Source organism: Monodon monoceros, unplaced genomic scaffold, assembly GCF_005190385.1.
Source record: "Monodon monoceros isolate NGI ecotype Baffin Bay Population unplaced genomic scaffold, NGI_Narwhal_1 Super_Scaffold_10, whole genome shotgun sequence".
Lineage (NCBI taxonomy): Eukaryota > Metazoa > Chordata > Mammalia > Artiodactyla > Monodontidae > Monodon > Monodon monoceros.
Genome location: NW_021703766.1, coordinates 40700603 through 40725885, shown reverse-complemented (window position 1 = coordinate 40725885; position 25283 = coordinate 40700603). Strand labels below are relative to the sequence as shown.

Below are 25283 nucleotides of genomic sequence, written 5' to 3'. Positions count from 1 at the left end.
CATCGGCAGGCAGACTCCCAACCACTGCGCCACCAGGGAAGCCCGTGGTGTCTTCTCCTGTTGCGGAGCACGGACTCTAGGTGCACGGGCTTCAGTAGTTGTGGCTCTCAGGCTCAGCAGTTGTGGCTCGTGGGCTCTAGAGCACAGGCGCAGTAGTTGTGGCGCACAGGCTTAGTTGTTCCGTGGCATGTGGGTGGGATCTTCCCGGAGCAGGGCTCGAACCCGTGTCCCCTGCATTGGCAGGCGGATTCTTAAGCACTGCGCCACCAGGGAAGTCCCTGCCCCCATTTTTATTGGGTAGTGATGATGTTTCTCCAGGTGGGGGCGGGGGAGGGAGGAGGAAGGGTGTAAAAGTTTGTGCTGCTGCCTCTTCCCCACCCGCTACCCCACCATGGTCAGAGCCAGACCCTACAGGCCAGGCTGGATCCAGGCTGATCATGGCCTTGGTGAGGGTCTGTCCAGCTGCACTGGTGCACACCAGCAGCCCAGAGGGCGTGGTGGACAAACTCCTCCTCACATTGCGGGATCCTGGCCAGGAGGGGGTCCCCTGGCAGGAACAGAATTTTCAGGTGACTCAGAGGAGAGTCAGCATGATGAGCTGTAACACTGTAAATGTCCCTTGCTTCCTGGGGCTATTTGGACGGATTCCAAGACACCACCTGATGATACAGGGCATTGGCTTTAGCCTGATGACCACTTCCTCCTTTGGCTCAGGTACTAGAGTCTTGTGACACAAAGGCTGTATTGGAAGTGGCCACAGAGGAAAGCGGAACCGCAGGTGCAGCTCAGCCAGACTGAGTGTCTGGCAGAGCTGGCAGCAAGGGGTGCCAGCTGGGGGCAAGGTCTCCTGCCCGTAGCGCCAGAAACAGGGAGAGATGCAGGTCCTTCTGGCCTTGCTAGTCAGACCCACGGAGTTCACTAGGGCCATATGCCTTAGAAAATCCTGTTTCGATTGGATTCTAAGAGGAGAAAAAGGCAGGTGATCCAAAACTACAACTTCAGAAGTAGTTTCTTTTTCTCCAATATTATTGTATTATAAAAGTAACATAAATTGTTGTCCAAAAGGGTAACAACAGAAGTGTACAAAATCACACACACATACCATCTCCCCCCCACCAAGGACTGCACACTAGTGGTGAGTACATCCTACCAGTTTAAATAAACAGGTCATCAGTTGGGTCTGAAAATACATTTGTCTCTTAGAAATTTTGGTGATTGTAAATCTTTGTAGAGTGGCACGCACTTTGTACACACACTGTAGGTGTCTGTAAAGATTTGTAGAAGTGACTGAAGGGAGTCTGTTCATAATGTGGCCCCCTACCCCCATGTGAATGGATGGGGACGCCAGAGGGAGGCACCTGGCAGAGATCCTGGAAGGGGAGGAGACCTCTTTACAAGTGCCAAATTCATGTTTTAATTTTTACGGACACAGAAAAGGTAGATTCTGTTCATCCAAACTGCCCTGAGTCTCCAGCATGGTGAAAAGTTAAATTAGATGTATTTTTGTGTATTGCAGGGTATTGCATGCTATTTCTATGCTTTCTGGTTGACAGCTTCTGGCTAACTCATAAACAAACAATTCTGTTTTCCAGAGCTCGGTGGTTGAGTGAGGGGTTGCATGACTAGGAAGGAAGGCAGAGAAAATATCTTTGTGCTGGAGAGGCAGCAAAAAGTACCCCACTCTTCCATGCCTTGCGTGAGGGTCATGAGCCAGGGGACCCTGCGTGGTCACCCTCACTCAGTCTTACTCCTGACCTAGAGACTTCAAGTTCACACTGTGCCCTCAATTTGCTGGAGACACAGCTACATGTGTGGGCTTTAACTTTGGCTGCGCAGAAGAAAGGCCCTCACTGGTTCTTGGGGTGGAGGAGAGCCAAGCGCCAGGCACTGCCTAGAGCAGGGCCCCCCCCACCCCCTGCTGGGGAGGAAAGACTGCTCCCTACCCTGTGTCTGCCTTCCCAGTGGCCTGGCCTGTCTGCCTTTTCACTGTCAGTCTCTGCATGTTGTAGGTCAAGTAGCCTTTCCTTTCTTCCAAATCCACTGACTCCGGTATTTGCCTAGGTGCTGCTCTTAAATACTTGTTTCCCAGCTGAACAACTTAACTATACCCTAAAGGCATGTGCATGTATATTAACAAATAGTTTTCACTCTGGGTGAACTTACTCTACTTAAGACTTTCTTAGTTGTGGTTACCAGAAGATCGAATCCCCAATGGTTTAGGCAGATAAACAAGGCAGATAAACACACCGTGGTACATTCCTACAATGGAATTCTACTCAGCAATTAAAAGGAGCAAACCACTGATAAGTACAACAACATGGATGAATCTCAAAGCATACTACTGAGCAAAATAAGCCAGACACAAAAGCGTACATGCCCTATGATTCCATTTATATGACATTCTAGAACAGGCAAAAGTCTACGGTGATAGAAATCAGAGTCTTGGTTGCCTTGGGGGGTAATGAGAATGGTCTATATTCTGATTGGAATAGTGGTTACATAGGTATACACATTTGTCCAAACTCGTTGAACTATGTACTTAAAAAGCTATGTATTTCATTATGTGTAAATTATACCTCAATTTTTAAAGAATGGCTCAGGCAAGAAAGGGAATGCATTTGGCTCCTGTAACTGAGAAGCCCAGAGGAATGGCTTCAGGCCTGCCTTGATCTAGGGCTCAAATGCTGCCACCAAAACTCAGTTTCTCAGCTCTGCTCCCCCTAGGTTGGCTTCATTTGGGGGAGACACTCCCCCCACAGTGGTAACGTGGCTGCAGCTGCCCAGTCTCACATTCTCCTAGGTTCAAGGCTGATGGGGAAAAATGAAGACCCCTCCTGATGGGCTCTGTTGTCCTATGTCAGGTGCTCACCCTGAATCAAACCCAGGGCTGGGGTCTTTGGTTTTACAACTAGCCAAGCATGAATCAGATGTCCTTCCCCTTGGAAAGGAGGTGTGGGAGCATGGATTTACAACCCCTGACCGCTATGGGCTGCGAGGTGGGAGAGTGGGACGTGGGTCACTGTGGCCAAAAGATATGCACTGAGCTGGGCAGCCCTCAGCCAGGAAGCACGTAAGGGGTGTCCGGGGGTTGGTGGGCGAGCTGTCCCCGCATTCCCACACATTCCTGCTGCTCAGGCTCATCTCAGAGTGGCAGGAAGGACGTGGGCTTAAGTCCTCCTCCCACCCTTACTGCCTCTAGCATCTTGAGTAGCTCACTTACCCTCCAAGCCTCAGAACTGTGGGGTCCGAGATGCCATACCAGAGTCCACGTGGGCTGACTGACAACGTGGGAGATCCCACTAAGCTAGTGAGGAAGCTGAGCTTTACTCAGTACTTGCTATTCTTGGGTGTTGGCAGTCGGACCATCCTTCCACGTATTGAGACTGACGCCAATGCCCGAACCTTAGGCTCGTCAGGTAACTGACAGACTCTGTGTAGTGGACAGACTCTCAACTTCACTGTAAGACTTGTGGACAGTGACCCTAGAGGCAAGGACAGTTCATTTTCATTTGTTCCCCCTAATCCCTCCCCACTTCCCAGGCCAGGCAGGCGTGACAGGTGCTGCCTCGGTCCTAGGCACAAACCCTCAGTTCAGTTTGGAGCAGCTCTACATCCTGTTGTGAACCAATTAAGAACTAAGATATGGTTGAGGACTGTGGGTCCCCACTAGCAGAGAACCCCTGGCAGGGGCCAGTGGACAGCTAGCAGCCTCTGGTGATGCCAGGGGGTCTTTTGGACAGTCTCGCCCAGATTCACCTCTCAGGGCTCTGGGAAGTTTCCAAACAGCCCTGCGGGCGTTTCTGGTGTTTCCAACAGGTCTGGCATTCCTACCTGTCAGTAAGAAGTAATGTAGTTTGCGGTCCAATTACTCAGTCAAATCTAATCCTAAGCATTCCTATGTCTTATCTGGAAACTTGACCCTATATCTGTGGGCTGGTTAGGGTGTAGTGATTCCAGGCCAGCCAGAAGTTGGGTGAAGTATGGGAGCAGGAAAAAGTTCTTATCCGTGAGCTGGAATGGCTGCGTAATCTTAGCTCTGGGAATGTATGTAAAGGAATTAGTTATTAAGGCTTCTCTGTAAAATAGAACACAGCCTTGGTGAGCCATGTAATTTTAAGTCAGATTGAGCCATGCCTTCATAGTAATTTTAGGACGTGGAAAGGAAAGAGACCGGCAATTATTTTAGCCCTTTACTTTTAAGTTATCTTAATATTAAAGACATTTTAATCTTAGATCTGAAAAGAGAGAATTAGTTTTCTGATTTTTATTTTAAATCAGGGATCATTTAATGGTTTGAAAGATGTTAATTTTAAGACTATTCCAGCTCAGATTCTGAATATCTGTGTAATTTGAATTTGGGCGGCTGCATGGGGGACAGGTGGGTGGCCACCTGCTGGGATAGGAGAGTGAAAAATCTTTGTGGAAGGAGAGATGTAACTTATTTCTGACCCTCTAGTCTAAAGGCCACTGATATGGGAATGCCTGAGAAGGTTGGGGCAGCAGAGAACCCATTTCTTCTTCCTTGAGGTCAAGGCCATGGATGTGGCTTGGGCAGAGGTGTGGGAGGCTAGGTATGTGTGGAGCTGTGATGGCAGTGACCAAGGCAGTGACGCAGAGAGAAAGGGCAGTCCCCTCACCAAATACTGTCCACCAGCCACTCCCAGGGTGTGATTACAAGCCCGCCAGGGCGGAACCGAAAGATAAGCTTCAGAAAGGAATGGAGCGTTCCCTCAGATCCCTGGGCTTCTACCTGCTGGGGTGGGAAAAACACTATTAGGCTAAAAGGAAATTTTTTGAATCACTTTGCTGTACACCTGAAACTAACACAATATTGTAAATCAATTCTACTTTAATTAAAAACAAAAAAAAAAGCTTTTCCACCTGCTCCCCCTTCCCCGCCGAGCGCCGCTCCGGCTGCACCACGCTCCCTCTGAGCTCCGGGCTCTTACTAAGCTAGTGCCACCGATGTCTCCCTCCATCATGATCATCTACCGGGACCTCATCAGCCATGATGAAATGTTCTCCGACATCCACAAGATCCGGGAGGTCGCGGACGGGCTGTGTCTGGAGGTGGAGGGGAATATGGGCAGTAGGACAGAGGGTAACATTGATGACTGCCTCCGCTGAAGGCCCCGAGGGCGAAGGTACCGACTGCACAGTAATCACTGGTGTGGTTATTGTCATGAACCATCACTTGCAGGAAACCAGCTTCACAAAAGAAGCCTACAAGAAGTACTTCAAAGATTACATTAAGGGCTTCCCTGGTGGCGCAGTGGTTGGGAGACCGCCTGCCGATGTAGGGGACGCGGGTTCGTGCCCCGGTCTGGGAAGATCCCACATGCCGCAGAGCGGCTGGGTCCGTGAGCCATGGCCGCTGGGCCTGCGCATCCGGAGCCTGTGCTCTGCAGCGGGAGAGGCCACAGCAGTGAGAAGCCCGCGCACTGCAAAAAAAAAAAGATTACATGAAGTTAATCAAAGGGAAGCTTCAAGAACAGAGACCAGAAAGGGGGAAAACCTTTTATGACAGGAACTGCAGAACAAATCAAGCACATCCTTGCTAATTTCAAAAACGATCAGTTCTTTATTGGTGAAAACATGAATCCAGATAGCATGGCTGCTCTGCTGGACTACCGTGAGGATGGTGTGACCCCATATATGATTTTCTTTTAAGGATGGTCTAGAAATGGAAAAATGTCAACAAATTTGGCTGTTTGGATCTATCGCCTGCTCGTCATAACTAGCCGGCTGCTGCTTTCCATCCACACAACACCAGGACTTAGACAAATGGGACTGATGTCATCTTGAGCTCTTCGTTTCGATGTTGATTTGTTTGGAGCGGAGGCATTGTTTCTGAGAAAAAAAAATGTCATGTAGGTTGTCTAAAAATAAAATGCGTTTAAACTCAATTGAGAGAATGCCTCTTAGTTTAATATGTAATATCTAAATCCATCCTGTGTAGCCTTCCTGGAGAAGCTACAACCTGGTTGTAGACTACTACTAGAAAGCATAAGGCCATCTTCAGATAACTTCCACAGTGAAAACCACTTCCGGGACTTGGAATATAAACAAGAATCAACAGTGATTCAGTTGAAGTAAAGGGAAAGACCATGCTCATAGCAGTGCCAACATTTGAAGCGGATTTCTTACACATTTCATCACCTACAAATGGAAGTAGTTAACTCTGGAAGAAATTACCAAAAGAATAAAAAGAGACTAACACAGTTGCAAGAAAAAAAAAAAAAGGATGGGAATTCCCTGGCGGTCCAGTGGTTATAGGACTTGGCGCTTTCGCTGTGGTGGCCCAGGTTCAGTCCCTGGTGGGGAATAAGCTCCCGCAAGCTGCACAGCTAAAAAAAAAAAAAAAAAAAAGAAACTCTTTTTCTGATTTTAAACTTTTCACAATGAAACACTGATTGTAATCTAAATACCCCAGGAAATAATGGATAGAGAACACAGACAATTCACTGAAAAAGCAATTCAAGTGATCAATAATATATGAAAAACAATATTTATCTTCACTAATAATCCTTGCAAATTGGGAGCATGGGATACCTGTTTTTTGCATATCAATTTGGCAAAGATTGAAAATAATACTTTAAACTCAACAGTAAAAAATAACCCAGTTTAAAAATGGGCAAGGAGGGGACTTCCCTGGTGGCGCAGTGGTTGAGAGTCTGCCTGCCGATGCAGGGGACACGGGTTCGCGCCCCGGTCCGGGAAGATCCCACATGCCACGGAACGGCTGGGCCCGTGAGCCATGGCCGCTGAGCCTGCGTGTCTGGAGCCTGTGATCCACAGCGGGAGAGGCCACGACAGTGAGAGGCCCGCGTACCACAAAGAGAAAAAAAAAAGGGCAAGGAGGGAATTCCCTGGCGGTCCAGTGGTTAAGACTCTGCGCTTCCACTTCAGGGGCGAGGGTTCGATCCCTGATTGGGGAACTAAGATCTCGCATGCCCTGTGATGTGGCAAAAAAAAAAAAAAAAAAGTTGGGCAAGGAATCTGAATTGATCTTTCTCCAAAGATACATAAATGGCCAATAAGCACAAGAAAAGATGTTTAACATCATTAACCATAAGGGAAATGCAAATCAAAACCACAGTGAGATAGCACACATCCTAGGTTGGCTCTAATAAAGACAGTAACAAGTATTGATGAGGATAGGGGTAAATTGGAACCCTCATCTGGTGTTGGTGGGAATGTAAAATATTTTAGCCGCTTTGGGAAATTTGACCTCAAATGGTTAAACATAGAACTAACCATATGACACAGTAGTTCCATTCCTAGATCTATAGCCAAGAGAAGAAAGGAAAACATACATCCACATAAAAACTTACACACAAATAAGCAGCCCTATTCATAAGAGCCAAAAAGTGAAAGCACCCTCAAATGTCCATCAACTGATGAATGGATAAATGAATGTTCATATTGATTGGAGTGTTAGGGACAAAAAGGAGTGAAGTACTGATATGTTCTACACCACGGAGGAACCTTGAAAACGTTATGCTGAGTGAAAGGAGCCCATCATGAAAGACTGTATTCTGTATCATTCCACTTAAGTGAAATGTCCAGAATAAGCAAGTCTATACAGACAGAAATTATCAATAGACTCATGGTTGCCTAATGCTATCAGGGAGAAGGGACAGGAAATAGTACCTTTCTTTGCTGGAGGATAATTGGGCTGGTGCTTAGGGGGAGGAGGGGGCTTAAAGAGGTTAGACGCCCTGTAACTCAGTCCTAGAAATATATCTTAAAGGAAAGACTTGAGGTTTACAAAGATTCGTGTTTACAAATATGCACCAAATAATTATAGATAATAGCAGATACTTGGAAACAATCTGTCTGACCATAAGGAAATGGTAAATCCTAAAAAAAGGCAACATTATGCAATTATTAAAATCATGGTTTTGAGGAGCACTTCGTAACAGGAAATTTTCATGATAGAGTATTAAGTGAGAAAACATGATAGCCTATGTGTGCCACTGTGCAGAAAAGGGTTAACATGGCAGACCTGAGGCTGCTTTCCTTAAGAAGACCTGCTTGCAAGGTTGGCCCCTGCCTGGTCTCTGGGAGCTTGGCTCTTGGAGTGTTCCTTTCATCCCCTAAGTGATGAAGTTGGCTCGCTGTGTCTAAACTAATGGCGAAAACCATGTGGTTTGCAATGAACACCTGCTTTCCTTTCGGCAGCCCGGAATTTTGGTATGTGCTAGGCAGAAGGTGCCTTTGTGATCAGCCCCTAATAAAAACTGTGAATTTGATTTTCTAATGGGCCAACCTGGGCAGTGACACTGCATGCATGTTGCTGCATTTTTGTTGCTGGGGGAAGAATGTGCTTTGTGTGACCCGTCATAGGACAGAGGCAGCATAAGGAAGCCTGCACGTGGATTCCTCCAGACTCTACCTCTTCTTCCCTATGATCCAGCTATGTATCTTTACTAAACTGCTGTCATAAATCTTAGCTGTTGAGTGCAACTGTGTGCTGAGTCCTGTGAAGCTCCAGACATGGGGCTGGTCTGGGGAACTCCCTACTCAGCCACTAATGTGGAAAGTAACAATATGCATATATTGTAAAATAGGTGGGCAGGAAAGAAACCAATCACAGTGGCTGTTTTGGAGTTGTGTTATTAGGACTGACTTTTTTTATATTTTTCGTATTTTATATATTTTCCATGTTGGAAAATATATTACTTTTACTTTCAGAAAAAATGAGTTTTTAAAACATTTTCTGTTGTATTAGACGTTTGTCATCATTTTTAGAGTGGCTGACCTCTGAAGGGGCGTCTCTTGTTTTCCCTCAGGGTTGCAATCCCCTCGCACAGACTGGCCGGAGTAAACTGCAGAATCAGAGGGCTGCCTTGAACCAGCAGATCCTGAAAGCCATGCGGATGAGAACGGGAGCGGAGAACCTTCTGAAGTAGGTGTCTGCTGGCTCTACCACCTTGGCTGGGAGCCCGGACTCTCCTGAGGCCTGTCCATCTATTTCCTAAACTCCCAGGCCCGCCCAGCTTCCTCTCTCAGCTCTTGGTTTTAGCTTTGAGTTTCCTCCTCATTTCTGGCACCTGGAGCGGGCCCTGTCTCGCCTGGAGCTTGGTTGTGTCAAAGAGAAGTATTTTACACAGCCTGTCTGTGTGTTTGGGATAGAAGGGCGATGGGGGAAGTCCAATGATCTGATTCCTGTTTGTTTTCCCTGCTTTCTTTGGGACCTGTTTTCTCTACTGCGTAGCACTATGCCTGATCTAGAATCACTGCTTGCTAAATATTTGTTGAATGTCTAGAGAAAGAAAAGGCAACACAACATTGTAAATCAACTATACTTAGGTTAAAAACATGAGATTTGAAAAAATAAAAAGGGGAAAAAAAAAAAGAAAGAAAGAAAAGGAAGGCAGAAAGGAGGGAATAGGAGCCTTTCAATTGCCAGTGTCCATCTTTAATGAGAGGGGCCCAGTACAGCTCTGGGCTCTTGGGGCACTCATTATTATTCTCTGATGGTAACATAGTTACTTATCAATCATAGAACTCACAGAGGCCTTACCTGTAGGCAGCTCTAAGCCCTCCCCACACCCTTCAATGCAATGCAAAATGATGTGGCAGCTTCCTCTTGTTTACAAAGAGTTCAGACTTCTTCAGAGCTCTAGGGGTGACTCTTGCCAGCCCCACGCTGCCTTCTGCACTGGGTATGGAGGCAGGCAGTATGTCTGCTGCCCGGCTAAGTGAGACAGATGCTTCCTGGAGCCTCAGAAAGACATGTGGAGTGTTTGCTGGGACCTGGAACCTGGAAACCTGGCGGGATATGGATAATGGGTGTTCCCAGTAGGTTTGCTTCACTGTTGAAGACCTTAGGGAGCCCTGAGGCTGATTGGAGGCTGTTGGGAAAAACAAATACACCAAACCAGGTGGATTGGTAAAAGAGCCACAAGACTCTGGTGGTCACATACATGTACGAATAGTGTGATCTGCTGTTCCATATGGGCCGCTCACCCGAGCACTCAGTAAAGACAAGAGGAGGGTTTCTCACCATGAACTAGGAGTAAATTCATGTCTGAATCGGTCTGTATTTGTTCGTTAGGAAAGATCTCTGAGGTATGAAATGGGGGAAAAGAGAGATGCAGGACAGCATGCCCTGCGTATGTGTTTAAAAAATACGTGCATATGCTTTTGTGTATGCAAAGACTTTTTCCAAAAGGGGCGAAGAAAAAGCTGTTAGTAGAGTGGGCTCTTGGGAGTAAGACCAGGGTTGGGTGGGTAGACGTGACTTGTCACTTTATCCTTTCAGTGTTTGAATGTTCTTTTAACAAAGTGCGTGGATTACTTTCATGCATTTTTATTGTGAAATACTGCAAAGGCCTAGAAGAATAATATAAGCAACGCACTGCCCCTGGGTCAGGAACAACAGTGCTGTGCCTGTGTTGGTTTTGTTGCTCATGGACTAGCAGAGGATGCAAGTCCTGGGGTGGCCAAGTGTCTGGGAACCTCTTCTCCAGCTACTTCTGTAACAGGGTGGAAGGGAGGCTGTTCCTGGAGCAGACTGGGGAAAATACGGTAACATTCCACCTTTTGAAACGACTGACCATGTCCCTGTCCCCAGAGAAGTCTGGACATGGGAGTTGTCAGGTATGCTGCACAGCGGGCCTCAGCGGCCAGTGCAGCTCGAGAGAGGCCCCCAATTTTGTTTGTTTGTGGGTTTTCTTTTTTTGGCTGCAGTGGGTTTTTGTTGCTGCGTGCGGGCTTTCTCTAGTTGTGGCGAGCGGGGCTACTCTTTGTTGCGGTGCGTGGGCTTCTCATTGCGGTGGCTTCTCTCATTGTGGAGCACGGACTTTATGCGTGTGGGCTTTAGTAGTTGCAGCACGTGGGCTCAGTAGTTGCAGCGGGCGGTCTCTAGGGTGCGTGGGCTTCGGTAGTTGTGGTGCATGGGCTCAGTAGTTACGACTTGTGGGCGCTAGAGTGCAGGCCCAGTAGTTGTGGCACATGGGCTTAGTTGCTCCGTGGCATGTAAGATCCTCCTGGACCAGGGATCAAACCCGTGTCCCCTGCACTGGCAGGCGGATTCTTAAGCACTGCGCCACCAAGGAAGTCCAAACCCCCGATTTGGGGAAGTCCTGCCGTGTGCTGAGCTTGCTGTGCTGAGGACGCTGCAGGTGTGGTCCCCCTGGTGTGTTTTGTGGCCTTGGCTTTTGGTTGACACCTTGCCAGGCCAGCTGTGTGGCCGAGGGGGCAGGTGGGCAGCTCTGACCCTGTGCCTGTCCATTCACGCAACAAATGGATTTACTGAACACCTACTAAGTGGCAGGCCGTGTCTGAGTTGTGAGGGGATAAGGCCGCAAGCAATTCAGATGAGGCCCTGCTTTCCTGATGCTTAATCTCTTGTAGGGGAAACCGAAACACACAAGCAAACAAATCCACTCACGTCAGGAGGTGATGTTTTCTAGGGCACCGATGAAAGGGAAATGTGATAGAGGCTGACGCAGTGTGATGCGGCCTTGGAGACGGAGGGTGGTCAGGGAGGCCCCCTCTGGCCAGGGCACTTGGCGTTGCTAAGGTGGGGCCTAGGGCGGTTTTGTCTGTCTTGCTCTGTTAATGACACCAGCAAACAGCCTCTCTGAGGCTCATTGTCTGGTCAGCAGTTGAGCTGGCGGGGTGGGGGTGGAGTGAGGTTGTTAATGATTCTTGCAGTGACCTAAAAGCTCAAAGTGCCCCTCTCTGGGGAATGTTGTCAGAGGAAACCCTAAAGGTATTTATTAATCTGACTTAACCAGCACCAACGGTTTTCCGAAAACAAATAGGGCGTGTAGCCGAGCCCAGCTCTGGCCCGTGAGTGTTTCTGGGTGGCCGATTAGGTGATTGTCCCTGCCAGCAAAGGGTAGTTTCAGTCATAAACCGGGCCCTGCCATCCTGTCTGTCTGTTTTCAGGTTCCTAAATGTCCTACCGTTGCTCCCTGATAAAGGCAGAGCAGTTGGAATGTTTGGGGGAGTGGGCATTTGGGAAAATGTCCCCCCAAATGCAGGAACGTGAGGATCCCAGTCCTTACCTGCATTGGTCAGGGAGTTTTGAGTCTGGGCGGGTGCTCTGAGGGGCCTGGTTTTCTACCCCTTCAAGGCCTTCTTCTCCGATCCATATCGGCCAAGAGTCCATGAGCTTCCTGGAGTCTGATTAGGAAGATATCAGATATTTTCAATGTGCTTTTTTAGGCTAAGGAAGGATAATATTCTCTTTTCCTAACTCCCTTCCCTCCCTTGAGAAAAGCTGGGGTAGAAACGTGATGATGTTTCTGAAAAACAGATGGCCTCTGTGAAATTTAAAGCAAGTTGCCACATAGTTCAATTTTAACTAACTGGTTCTTTGAATAAGCGTGGGTCATTTAATATCTTTGGGCTTCAGGTTCCCTTCTCGGGGCCAGGTGCGCATGGAAAAGAGTGAAGGGGGCTGGGACTGGTGCTGTGATGCGTTAGGGAGTGGCGGGGACTGCAGTAAAGAGCAGAGCATATGCTCTCTGGAGGGGGCAGCTACAGTGTGGCCCATGGGGGGGCAGGGCCAGGGTTGCCAGATCTTCAGTTTTGCTTTGTTTTGTCTTTTTCAGGAGAAGAGAGAGATGTGACTTTTGTCCCCTTTTTTATCTTCTGATAGTTGAATTTTAAAATATCGGCAACTAATTCAAGGGGGAAGAAATAACATCCTGAGAATCGAGTGAGCAAGTCCCATGGACCTCCAGTTTGCGATTTCTGGACCAGAGGGTCGTGAAGTTCTGGGACAGGGGTGCCCTGGGGTGATTTGGGCTGTATGAGAGTGACTTGAGGTTAATGACTGCCCACACTGTCAGTTCTGAGAGGGGCTGGTGTCTGGGCAGTGGGGTGTACGAGCCAAAACCTTGGGGGCCTGCACCAACTCTGAGGCCTGCCTTTCTACACTGAGGGATGGGCTGGAAGCAGGTGTCCTGCCAGACCGGCTGATCTGCTGCCTTAGCCAGGTGGCCGCATGAGGGCACTGGGCAATACTTGCTCTAGCTTTCCTGAATCCCTGGCAGAGCAGGGTTTGGGGTCAGACAGATTAAGGCCGAACTGTTCCAGTAAGGTCTGTGAAGCTGGTACAAGCCTGTGTTGCCTGTCAACAAGCCTGTTCCTGGAGGGACAATTTTACTAAAAGACTTGGGAGAAAAATTACACTAAAATAAATGGAGATTCATGGGTCAGAACGCAAATTCATGTACATCTTTAAGACAAAACATGGGGATGTTAGAGAAATTTTGGACTCGGGGCAAAGAAACCATACATCCCATGGGGTGTCTATGGTGGAAAAGGTCTCAGAGGCTCTAACTTGAGGGACATGCCTGGATGTTGTCAGTGGCCTCAGGAAATCATAGACTGTGGCCTTCTTTTTCCTGTTCACATATGGTGGCTTGATCACTCAGAGTAAGTTGGACACCTTTTCATTCTTTTTTTCTTTTTTTTAAAGTTTTTTTAAAAAATAAATTTATTTATTTACTTTTGGCTGCGTTGGGTCTTCGTTGCTGCACACGGGCTTTCTCTAGTTGCAGCAAGCAGGGGCTTCTTGTTGCAGAGCACGGGCTCTAGGCGTGTGGGCTTCAGTAGTTGTGGCACGCAGGCTCAGTAGTTGTGGCTCACGGGCTCTAGAGCGCAGGCTCAGCAGTTGTGGCGCATGGGCTTAGTTGCTCCACGGCATGTGGGATCTTCCCAGACCAGGGCTCGAACCTGTGTCCCCTGCGTTGGCAGGCAGGATTCTTAACCACTGCACCACCAGGGAAGTCCCACCTTTCCATTCTTGACTTTTGCAGTATGTGTATGCTCTTTAGGAAAAACCCAAGGGAGACGGCCTCTCCTTGGTGGTCCAGGCCGGAAGGAGGCCGTGGAGAACATGGGCAGGGAGACCCTGGGCAGGAAAGGGCTGAAACACCCTACTGCCTCATCCTGGTCGGTCTCAGGGCCTCTTTTGGCTGTAACATCAGTTATCAGACCACAGGGGTTTCAGAGTAGAACCACACCCAAGTGAAAGCTGAGAAAACCCATGTTCTTCCAAAAAGGCCCCTAGAAGGGATTCATTTTCACCCAGAAAGGCAGCCGAGGTGCAGAGCACCAGTACTGAGGAGCCCGAGGTTCTGGTCTTCATCCCTGATTTGGGCCAGCTCTTCCCCCAGCTGGGGCACAGGGGAACTGGGCACACCCACCATGTTGAACCGGTGGCACCTCATTCGAGAAGCCCCCCTCCACCAGCGAATCCGTGAAAAATCATGACCTGTACTAGGAACAGCACGCGTTCTAGGGTTCCTTTCTCAATCAGCGTTGCACCCTAAGGTCAGCATTGTGGAAACCCACCCTGAGAGCCCCACCTGGCTACCAACTTTTCCCGGAGTGATGCATGACTCACATGAACAGGTCCATGTCCAAAGAGCAGGTCATTGATTTGTTGCAAATCCTAAATCTCAAATTGTTGCCAAGTCTAGAATAAGTAGCAGATCCATATATAGAGGTGGGAAAATCAAGAGTTGGCATATTTGGAGGTTCTCCAGATGTTTGGGTGGGGGTCTTAGGGCCTCAATTGTCATATTTAAGCTGGACCCATTCTGTTGCTGAGAACCAGTCACACCCCCCATACCCCAAACCCCCAGCCCCATCCCCGACGCACACACCATTGCTTCTAGAGAGTGGTCTTTACTCTGCCCTTTTTTCTTTCATCAGCTGAAATTGAAAGCCTCCACCGGGTGGAAAGGACAATGTCAGGTTCCAAGAGAAACAGTAGGAAAAGGTCTTGTCCCTCCAGGAGTTATGATTGTTTGTCTTGCCTCACTCTAACGTGTATTTGAGGCACCCTGGCACACTCGTACAGCATGTAAGGTTAAAACAGGAGCGAGTGAGGACATGGGGCAGGAGGAAGAAGATTAAAAGAGATTTAGCTGGAAGTAAGGCTAGTACACGCTACAAGCTCTTATATCCTCTGTTAGATGGGGGCCATGTTTGTCTCCGAGTTTTCCGGCAAGCAGTAAGAAGGGAATGTGACCTGGAACACATTTCATACCCATTAGCTGGAAGCAGACCATTTGCTAAGAAGAAGTTGTTCCCAATACCGAGGGCTGGGAGGATTTCCTCCCTTGTACCCTCGTAGACTTTATCAGCTAGTGAATCAGTCATGTTCTCAATAACACCTCTGTAGCTCAGGTTTTACAAGGGGCAGATTGTGAACCACGGTGCGTAATGAAATCAATTCAGTGAGTTGCTGTGGTATAATAAAAAATAAATATTTGGTCTTTGTGCCTGGTTCCTGGCACAGTGCACCTAAAACCCTTGGAACCTCCTGCATGTCTTTTGTATGCTAATGCGATGACACCTGATGGGGGTAGGGGGCCTTCAGGAGGGGGAGCTATTTGCCAGAATAGACCAAGCCTGTTTAGAGGGTTGGAACTTTCAGCCTCACCCCTGGACTTCTGGGAAGGAGAGAGGGGCTGGAGATTGAGTTCAGTCACCAGTAGCCAATGACTTCATCAATTATGCCCCGATAATGAAGTAATGAAACCTCCATTAAACCCCTAAGTGATGGGGAACTTCCAGGTTGGAGAACACATCGAGGGGCAGGGAAGGAGGTCTTCCTGCAGAGGGGGTGGTGGCTCCTCTCCCTCCTCGGCCTGTGGATCTCTTCCATCTGGCTGTTCCTGAGCTGTATCCTTTAAAAATAAACCCCAATAAATGGAAGTAAAATGTTTTCCTGAGTTTTGTGGGTCATTCTACTGAATTTTTTTTAAACATCTTTACTGGAGTATAATTGCTTTACAGTGGTGTGTTAGCTTCTGCTTTATAACACAGTGAATCAGTTATACATATACGTATGTTCCCCTATCTCTTCCCTCTTGCGTCTCCCTCCCTCCTACCCTCCCTATCCCACCCCTCTAGGTGCTCACAAACCACCTAGCTGATCTCCCTGTGCTATGCGGCTGCTTCCCACTAGCTATCTATCTGTTTTACGTTTGGTAGTGTATATATGTCCATGCCACTCTCTCACTTTGTCACAGCTTACCCTTCCCCCTCCCCATATCCTCAAGTCCATGCTCTAGTAGGTCTGTGTCTTTATTCCCGTCTTACCCCTAGGTTCTTCATGACATTTTTTTTTCCTCTTAGATTCCATATATATATGTTAGCATACGGTATTTGTTTTTCTCCTTCTGACTTACTTCACTCTGTAGGACAGACTCTAGGTCTATCCACCTCACTACAAATAACTCAATTTCGTTTCTTTTTATGGCTGAGTAATATTCCATTGTATATATGTGCCACATCTTCTTTATCCATTCATCTGTCGATGGACACTTAGGTTGCTTCCATGTCCTGGCTATTGTAAATAGAGCTGCAATGAACATTGTGGTACATGAATCCTTTTGAATTATGGTTTTCTCAGGGTATATGCCCAGTAGTGGGATTGCTGGATCATATGGTAGTTCTATTTGTAGTTTTTTAAGGAACCTCCATACTGTTCTCCATAGTGGCTGTACCAATTCACATTCCCACCAGCAGTGCAAGAGTGTTCCCTTTTCTCCACACCCTCTCCAGCATTTATTGTTTCTAGAGTTTTTGATGATGGCCATTCTGACTGTTGTGAGATGATACCTCATTGTAGTTTTGATTTGCATTTCTCTAATGATTAATGATGTTGAGCATTCTTTCATGTGTTTGTTGGCAGTCTGTATATCTTCTTTGGAGAAATGTCTATTTAGGTCTTCTGCCCATGTTTGGATTGGGTTGTTTGTGTTTTTGTTATTGAGCTGCATGAGCTGCTTGTAAATTTTGGAGATTAATCCTTTGTCAGTTGCTTCATTTGCAAATATTTTCTCCCATTCTGAGGGTTGTCTTTTGGTCTTGTTTATGGTTTCCTATGCTGTGCAAAAGCTTTGAAGTTTCATTCGGTCCCATTTGTTTATTTTTGGTTTTATTTCCATTTCTCTAGGAGGTGGGTCAAAAAGAATCTTGCTGTGATTTATGTCATAGAGCGTTCTGCCTGTGTTTTCCTCTAAGAGTTTGATAATGTCTGGCCTTACATTTAGGTCTTTAATCCATTTTGAGTGTATTTTTGTGTATGGTGTTAGGGACTGTTCTAATTTCATACTTTTACATGTACCTGTCCAGTTTTTCTAGTGAATTATTGAAACTGAGAAGGGGGTTGTGGGAACCTCTGATTTGTAGCTGGTTGGTCAGAAGTTCAGGTGCCCTACCCCTGCCCCCACCTGCTTGCAACTGACCCCCGAAGTGGGAGCAGCCTTGTGACACTGAGCCCTTAACCTGTGGGGTCTCTTCTAACTCTGGGAGTTGGTGTCAGAATTGAATTGAATTGTTGGGCACCCAGTTGGTGTCAGAGAATCAGAAATGGAGAGTTTCAAACATTATTGTTTTTAAAAAAGAAGTTATTAGAGTTCGAACAGAGTATGTTGGAGAGCATCACATGTATGGCAGAGTATGGTTTTGTGAGGCTTGTTTTTGGGGGCGGGAGGTGTATGTATGTACTGTGCTGTGATATAAATGCATTTCTTATTGGTGATCGTGCCCTTCTCCAAAAAAAACTCCCAAACCAATGACATTCACCAACTGAGCTTCCAATATCTCCTTGCCTGGCTGGGGAGTCCAGACGTGCATGTGTGAAAACTTACTGGGCAGTGAGAGGGCAAGTGCCATCCTATCTGCAGCCAGGTCACAGCTGCTCTTTCTGAGGGGGCATAAGCTTGTTGGTTGGTCATGGAGAACGAGCTGAAGCAAGGGAGGGGGAGAGAGGGAGAGAGAGAGAGAGAAGGGTATATATATGCACCACGGAGAGAAACTGATGGGCCCAAATATGTGCAAGGCAGGGGAAGCCCCAGGGGAGAGGGCCAACTGCAGGGGAAGTGGTTTAGCGCTTTGCTCTCTGGAGGGAAGGTGGACAGGTGGTGAGCAAAGCTGGCCAATGACAGGTAGATGGATTTTCATCAGCTGAGGAGGAGAAGGTAGTCAGGTACTGTCTCTCTGGCTGGCTGGAGCTCTTGGCTGGTGACCCATTTCACGGATGAGGACAGTTCTGGTACCTGGCCTGAGCCATGGCTGAGGACTTGCCAGAATGGTTCAAGGAAATGTGCTCAGCAAGACCTGGCTTAGAACTGGGTTTTTATTGTGGTTTATTTTTAAAGGATACAGCTCAGGAACAGCCAGGTGGAAGAGATCCACAGGCCGAGGAGGGAGAGGAGCCACCATCCCCTCTGCAGGCAGGCCTCCTTCTCTGCCCCTCAATGTGTTCTCCAACCTGGAAGTTCCCCATCACTTAGGGGTTTAATGGAGGTTTCATTACTTCATTACCAGGGCACAATTGATTAAGTTATTGGCTACTGGTGATTGAACTCAATCTCCAGCTAGCACCTGTAAGGTCTTCGAGTAGGTGGCAGAACCCCTGCTTTGAGAATTTGGGTAAAGTTTGTTTCTCCATCCTGCTTAACACTATTCCGTTCTATGGATATAGCACATTTTGCTTATCCATTTGCCAGTTAGATATCTGGATTCTTTCTACTTTGGGGGCTATTAGGAATAATGCTACTATAAACATTCACACTCATGTCTTGGTTTGGACATATGTTTTCATTTTTTTCGTATAGATTCCTAGGAGTGCAATTACTTGGTTGTATGCTAAGTTTATGTTTTAACATTTTTTGAAACTACCCAGCTGTTTTCCCAAGTGGCTATGTCATTTACATTCAGCAGTGCATGAGGGTTCTAGTTTCTCTATACATCCTCACTGACACTTGTTATTGTTTGTCTGTTTTATCATAGCCAATCTAGTAGTTGTGTATTGGAATCTTATTATGGTTTTAACACGCATTTCCCTGTTGACTAAAGACTTTGAGCATCTTTTCATGTGCGCTTATTAGCCATTCATAGAACTTCTTTAGTAAAATGTTTATTCAAATCTTTTGCCCATTTTATGAATTCAGTAAAGTTGCAGGATACAAAATCAATATACAGAAATCAGTTGCATTTCTATACACTAATAATAAACTATCAGAAAGATAAATTAAGAAAACAATCCCAACACTCCTACAGCGTTGGTGGGTCTGTAAGTTGGTACAGCCACTATGGAAAACAGTATTGAGATTCCTCAAAAAATTAAGAATAGAATTGCCACACGACCTATGTACTCCACTTCTGGATATTTATCTGAAGAACACAAAAACACTAATTTGAAAAGATATATGTATCCCTATGTTCATTGCAGCATTATTTACAATAGCCAAGATATGGAAACAACCTAAGTGTCCATCAATGGATGAATGGATGAAAGAAAATGTGATACACACACACACAAACACATACACCATGGAATATTACTTAGCCATAAAAAAGAATGAAATCTTGCCATTTGCAGCAACATGAATGGACCTTGAGGGCATTATGCTAAGTGAAGTAAGTCAGACAAAGACAAATACTATGTGATCTCACTTATATGTGGAATCTAAAACAAAACAAACAAAAACTCCTAGGGACTTACCTGGTGGTCCAGTGGCTGAGACTCCATGCTCCCAATTCAGGGGGCCCAGGTTCAATCCCTGGTCAGGGAACTGGATCCCACATGCCACAACTAGGAGTTTGCATGCCGCAACTAAAGATCCTGCGTGCCGCAATTAAGAGATCCCGCATGCCGCAACTGAGACCTGGCACAGCCAGATAAATAAATAAATAAATATTTTAAAAAATAATAAAAAACCAAACCAAACAAAAACCCCCAAGCTCATAGATACAGAGAACAGATGGGTGGTTGCCAGAGGTGGGGGCTGCAGGGGAGATGAAATGGGTGAATGTGGTCAAAAGGTACAAATTTCCAGTTATAAAATAAGTCATGGGAATGTGATGTACAGCATGGTGACTATGGTTAATAATACTGTATTGTATGTTTGAAAGTTGCTAAGAGAGTAGATCTTAAAAGTTCTCATCACAAGAAAAAAATTCTGTAACTAAGTATGGTAACAGGTGGCAAATAGACTTATTGTGGTGATCATTTTGAAAATATACAAATATAGAATTATTATGTTGTGTACCTGAAACTAATATAATGTTGTATGTCAATTATAATCAACTAAAAAAAATATTTTGCCCATTAAAAGAAATTGAGTGGTCTTTTTGTTATTTAATTAACAGAACTCTTTATATATTCTGGATACAGATTCTTTATCAGATATATAATTTGCAAATATTTTCTCCCAGTCTGTCTTTTTTCATTGTTTTTTTTAGATGGTATCTTCTGAAGCACAGAAGTTTTTAAATTTGATGAGTCCAGTTAATCAATTTCTTTTTTTTCTTTATGTGCAGTTTATTTTTATTTCTTTTCTTTTTTTTTTGGCTGCGTTGGGTCTTCGTTGCTGTGCACAGGGTTTCTCTAGTTGCGGCGAGTGGGGGCTACTCTTTGTTGCGGTGCACTGGTTTCTCATTGTGGTGGCTTCTCTTGTTGCGGAGCATGGGCTCTAGGCACGCAGGCTTCAGTAGTTGCAGCAAGCGGGCTCAGTAGTAGCGGCACGCAGGCCCTAGAGTGCACAGGCTTCAGTAGTTGCAGCACGTGGGCTCAGTAGTTGTGGCATGTGGGCTCTAGGGCACGCGGGCTTCAGTAGTTGTGGCACACGGGCTCAGTAGTTGTGGCTTGCGGGCTCTAGAGCACAGGCTCAGTAGTTGTGACCCACGGACTTAGCTGCTCCACAGCATGTGGGATCTTCCCGGAGCAGAGATTGAACCTGTGTCCCCTGCATTGGCAAGTGGATTCTTAACCACTGCGCCACCAGGGAAGTCCTCAGTTGCTTCTTTTATGGATTGTGCTTTTGGTGTGTAGCTAAGAATACTTTGTCAAACTCAAGGTCATGAAGATTTTCTTCTAGAAGTTTTGGAGTTTTTGCTTTTTTGCTGAGGTCTCTGATCATTTTGACTTAATATTTGGTTTGGTGTAAAATTTAGGTTGAGATTTATTTTTTGCCTATTGTGCAGAAAAGAGTTATCATAGCCGGCCTGAGACAGCTATCCTTAGAAAGCCCTGCTTGCAAGGTTGGTGTTTGGCTGGTATCTGGAAACTTAGATTTCAGGAGAGTTCCCACCATTCCCAGAACTGATAAGAGGAGCTCACTAAACTATTTGCGCAATGTGGTTTATATTGAATACCCGCTTTCCTTCTAGGAGTCTTGAATTTTGGAACATGCTAGGCAGAGGTGTCTTCCTGACCAGCCCCCAGTAAAAACCCCGATGAGCTTCCTTGGAAGATAGCATTTTCACATGCGTTGTCACAACTGTTTGCTGAAGGAATTACGCATGTCCTGTGTTACTCCTTTGGGAGAGAGGACGCTTAGCGCCTGTGCCTGGTTTCCTTCAGACTTCACCCCATGCACCTTTCCCTTAGCTGATTTTGCTTTGTGTCCTTTTCCTGTAATAAATCAGAGCAATGCGTACAACTATATCCTGAGTCCTGCAAGTCCTTCTAGTAAATCGCTGAACCTGGCGGTGGTCTTGGGGACACTGACATGCCTAGGGATGTCCAATTGCTTCAGCATCATTTGTCAGAAAGACTTTTTTCCCCCTTGAATTTTCTTGTCACCTTTGTCAAAAGCAATTCACCATAAATGTAAGGATGTATTTCTGGATTCTGTTCAGTTCCATTGCCGTTCCTTATGCCAATACCACATCTTGATTACTGAGACTTTATAGTAGGTTTTAAAATCAGATAGCATAAATCCTCTAACTTTGTTCTTTTTCAAACTTCTTTGGGCCTTCTAAGCCCTTTGCATTTCCATATAAATTTTAGGCTCAGTTTGTCTATTTCTACTAAAAAGCTTACTAGCGTTTTGATTGGAATTGCTTTGAATTGATAGATCAATTGGAGAGAATTGACCTCTTGACAATAGTGAGTCTTCCAATCCAAAAACATGGAATGTCTCTCCATTAAATATCACAGCAGTGTTTTGAAGTTTTCAGTGTACAAGTCTTGTGCTTCTTTTCTTAATTTTATTCCTAGGTATTTTAATCTTTCTGATACTATTTCGAGTGAAATTTTCTTAATTTCATTTCAAGATTGCTCATTGCTAGTATATAGAAAAAAAGTGATTTGTATATTTTGAATTGTATCCTGTGACCTAACTAAATTTATTAGTTCCAGTATTTGTTTTGTGGATGCCTGGGGATTTTATACATGCAAGATTATGACAGCTGTGAATAAAGACAGTTTTACTTCTTCCTTTCAATCCAGATGCCTATCATTTCTTTCTTTATTTTATTGCTGCTGGCTTGAACCTCCAGTATGGTGTTGATTAGAAGTGGCATAAATGGACATCTTTGCCTTGTTCCTGATCATAAGGGGGAAAGCATCAATCTTTCACCATTAAGTATGATGTTAGCTGTGGGTTTTTGTAGATGCCCTTTATCAAGTTTTGTAAATTATCTTTTATTCCTAGCTTGTTATGGATTTTTATCATAAATCTGTGTTGGACTTTATCACATGCTCTTTTTCCTGCATCTGTTGAGATGACAATTTATTTTTTATCCCTTATTCTGTTGATATAGTGTGTTACATTAATTGATTTTCGGATATTAAGCCAACCTTGCATTCCTGGGATAAATCCCACTTGGTCGTGATGTATAATCCTTTGTATATGTTGCTAGATTCAGGTTGCTAATATTTTATGGAGGATCTTTGCATATGTATTCATGAAGGATATTGATTGGTTATTTTGTTTTCTTGTGGCGTCTTCCTCTGGTTTTGGATCAGGGTGATATTGGCCTCATAGGATGAACTGGGGAGTGTTACCTCCTCCTCTATTTCTCATCCATTTCCTTTTAGGGGGAAAATTTATGGTCTCTTATGGGTGACTAGGAGCAACTCCCTTTTCTCTTCTCAAGGCTAATTCTTACAGAGTGGTCTTAGCATTCATGTCAGGCAGCTCAGTGTCATTGGCTATATCCTAGGTCCATTTATTGGCAGGTGTGGCTCAAAATGGGGCAGGTGCCCAGCATCCCTGAGACACCTTATCTGATCACATCTGGCTCGTCCGTCTGCAGGCAGACCCTCAGAGCTTCCCTATGGGGACAAGGGTTGGGGTATCTGCTCACCCGGCAGCTGGGATGCTTGGCTGAGGATGCTTCTCTCCCCGCTCTCTTTTAACAGAGCAGCCACGAACCAAAAGGTACGGGAGCAGGTGCGCCTGGAACTGAGCTTCTTGAACTCAGACCTGCAAATGCTGAAGGAAGAGCTGGAGGGGCTCAACATCTCGGTGGGAGTCTATCAGAGCACAGAGTAAGTGGGGGCAACACTTCTTTTGGATACTTTCTGAGCCTGGGAACATGCCTACATCAGGGATGGTGCACAGATAGGCCTGAGGGTGTGGCAGACCCCACTTTGATCCAATTTGGGGTTGAGTAAGGTGTAGGAATTAAAGGGATGAACCCGTGGAGTTTGTTGGAAATACCTGGCCATTTGGACAAGAAGGCATTTATTTGTCCTGGGGACACACGGGACATAGTTTTACAGGAGAGCTATGTGGCTGGGTCCAGGTGGGGAGATGGCGTCTCTCAGGTGGCCTGGGTGGTGGCTCTGTCATAAAGATGCCCTGGAAGGGCGGCTGTGGTTAGCTTTGAGAGCCAGCCTGCCAGACGGGTCCCAGGAAGCCCTGCCTTCTTCCATCAGCCTCAGCACCGTGCACACGGTCTGACTCTGGGTCATTCTGTTGATAAGAGTACGAAAACATAAAAACTGCCTTTTATATCAAAGATTATGAGACCTTTGCAAGTTCCCTGAGGAGACAGTATGACTGAGACACTTTGGAAATATCCCCCATTAAATATTTGAGAAACAAATGTTCTAATTCAGAAGCTTCCCTCAGGGAGTGTTTATAGGAGACCAAACGTTGAGATGTGACCTTCAGAAAAGCTCAGAGAGTCTCCCACCCCAAGGTGAGCTATCTTGGAAAGAAAAGTCCATCTTTAAGAAGAAATAACTTTGAGGGGACTTCCTTGGTGGTCCAGTGGTTAAGGCTCTGTGCTTCCAACGCAGGGGGCGTGGGATCGATCCCTGGCAGGGAACTAAGATCCCACATGCCGCGTGGGGCTGCCGTAAAAAAAAGAAAAAACTTTGAGCTCTAAAGAACAGTTTACATACTTTTCTGTGTGGGGAAGTGGTACTTCTCAAAAGATAAGGGAGTCCCAGGGGAAACCCAGTCAGAAAATAATTCCCTGGATTAACAGAATGAAAATGTTGGGGAACCTTGAGTCACCTTTGGAATGTACTTTTCCTGATTGTCCCCAATCCTCTGCACTGTCCCCGAGGTGTTTTTCTGAGTCACGTGTGAAACCTCTTCTCCTTTGGTGACTGTCCGTGAGCCAGCCCGTGTGGCCTGCCTCGCTTACCTGTGGGCTCCCAGTGCAGTCTGACACCTAATCAGAACAGTCAATGCACAGCTTCCCCCAGCCTATGCTCTGGTATTAAATTCCAGTGTTTTGCCCAAAGGTCAAAGTTCCTCCAGGAGGCAAGGCCGGGCCAAACTTTGGTGACAAATGTAGGATGTTTCATATTCCCCCCTCACCGTACAGAAGCACAGGGCTGTCCATCACGAGGGTGTTCCCCAGAGACATGCAGTTAAGGCCCCTGTGTGACCACGGTGCGGCTCTAAGTGTCCGGTCGGTCCCCTGTGCGTTGGGAAGAGAGGAGAGAGATGTGCAGGTGCATAATGACACCTTGCATTTCCATCAGCCCCTCTTCCTGTTTTCAAAGCAGATTGTTTTTTTCTCAGCACGGTTGATTTTTAAACATTTCTATGAGGTAGGCAGGGAAGAAACAATCTCATTGTGCAGATGAGAAAACACAGGGAAGCCGGAAGTTACGGAAAAAGTTATATTAGCGCAAGGTGGAGGGCGGGGCGCCCTGGCCCGGAGGCTTCGGGACGCTGGCTGCTCCTGGACAGTCACAGGGAGAGCCAGCCCCGTCGGGGTCAGGCCAGGAACACGCTGGGGCCCAGGGCAGCACAGCCTGTCTTCATCTCCTTCTAGCAGGATCCAACTTTCCCTCAGGAAAGGGCTTTGGGGAAGCTATACACCCCGCTGGGGCTCGCCTGCTTTCAGCTTAGCCCTGTTGTTTTCTGTCCCCCACAGAGGCAGCTTCAGCTTACAGCCTATTGTCCACTCACCCTGCCTGCATTCCTGGCCTCCTCCCCAGGCTGGGCTGAGCAACCCCAGGAGGTCTCCTGTTACAGGTCTGGGAGCGAAATCCCTGTTTGCAAAACATAGCTGAGTCCCATTCACTTCCTGTTAGCTCT

General features: G+C 46.4%; 1 protein-coding gene and 1 pseudogene across 1 annotated transcript in view; both read left to right on the top strand.

Annotated features, from left to right (window-relative positions):
- RHPN2 (rhophilin Rho GTPase binding protein 2) overlaps nt 1–25283 on the top strand; it is a 58505-nt gene that overhangs the window by 4804 nt on the left and 28418 nt on the right. The window contains exons 2-3 of the mRNA XM_029209428.1: nt 8796–8911; nt 23141–23269. Of these exons, the coding sequence (XP_029065261.1) occupies nt 8796–8911; nt 23141–23269 (245 nt within the window). The remainder of the gene's footprint in view (nt 1–8795; nt 8912–23140; nt 23270–25283) is intronic.
- On the top strand, nt 4871–5855 carry LOC114887663 (annotated as a pseudogene).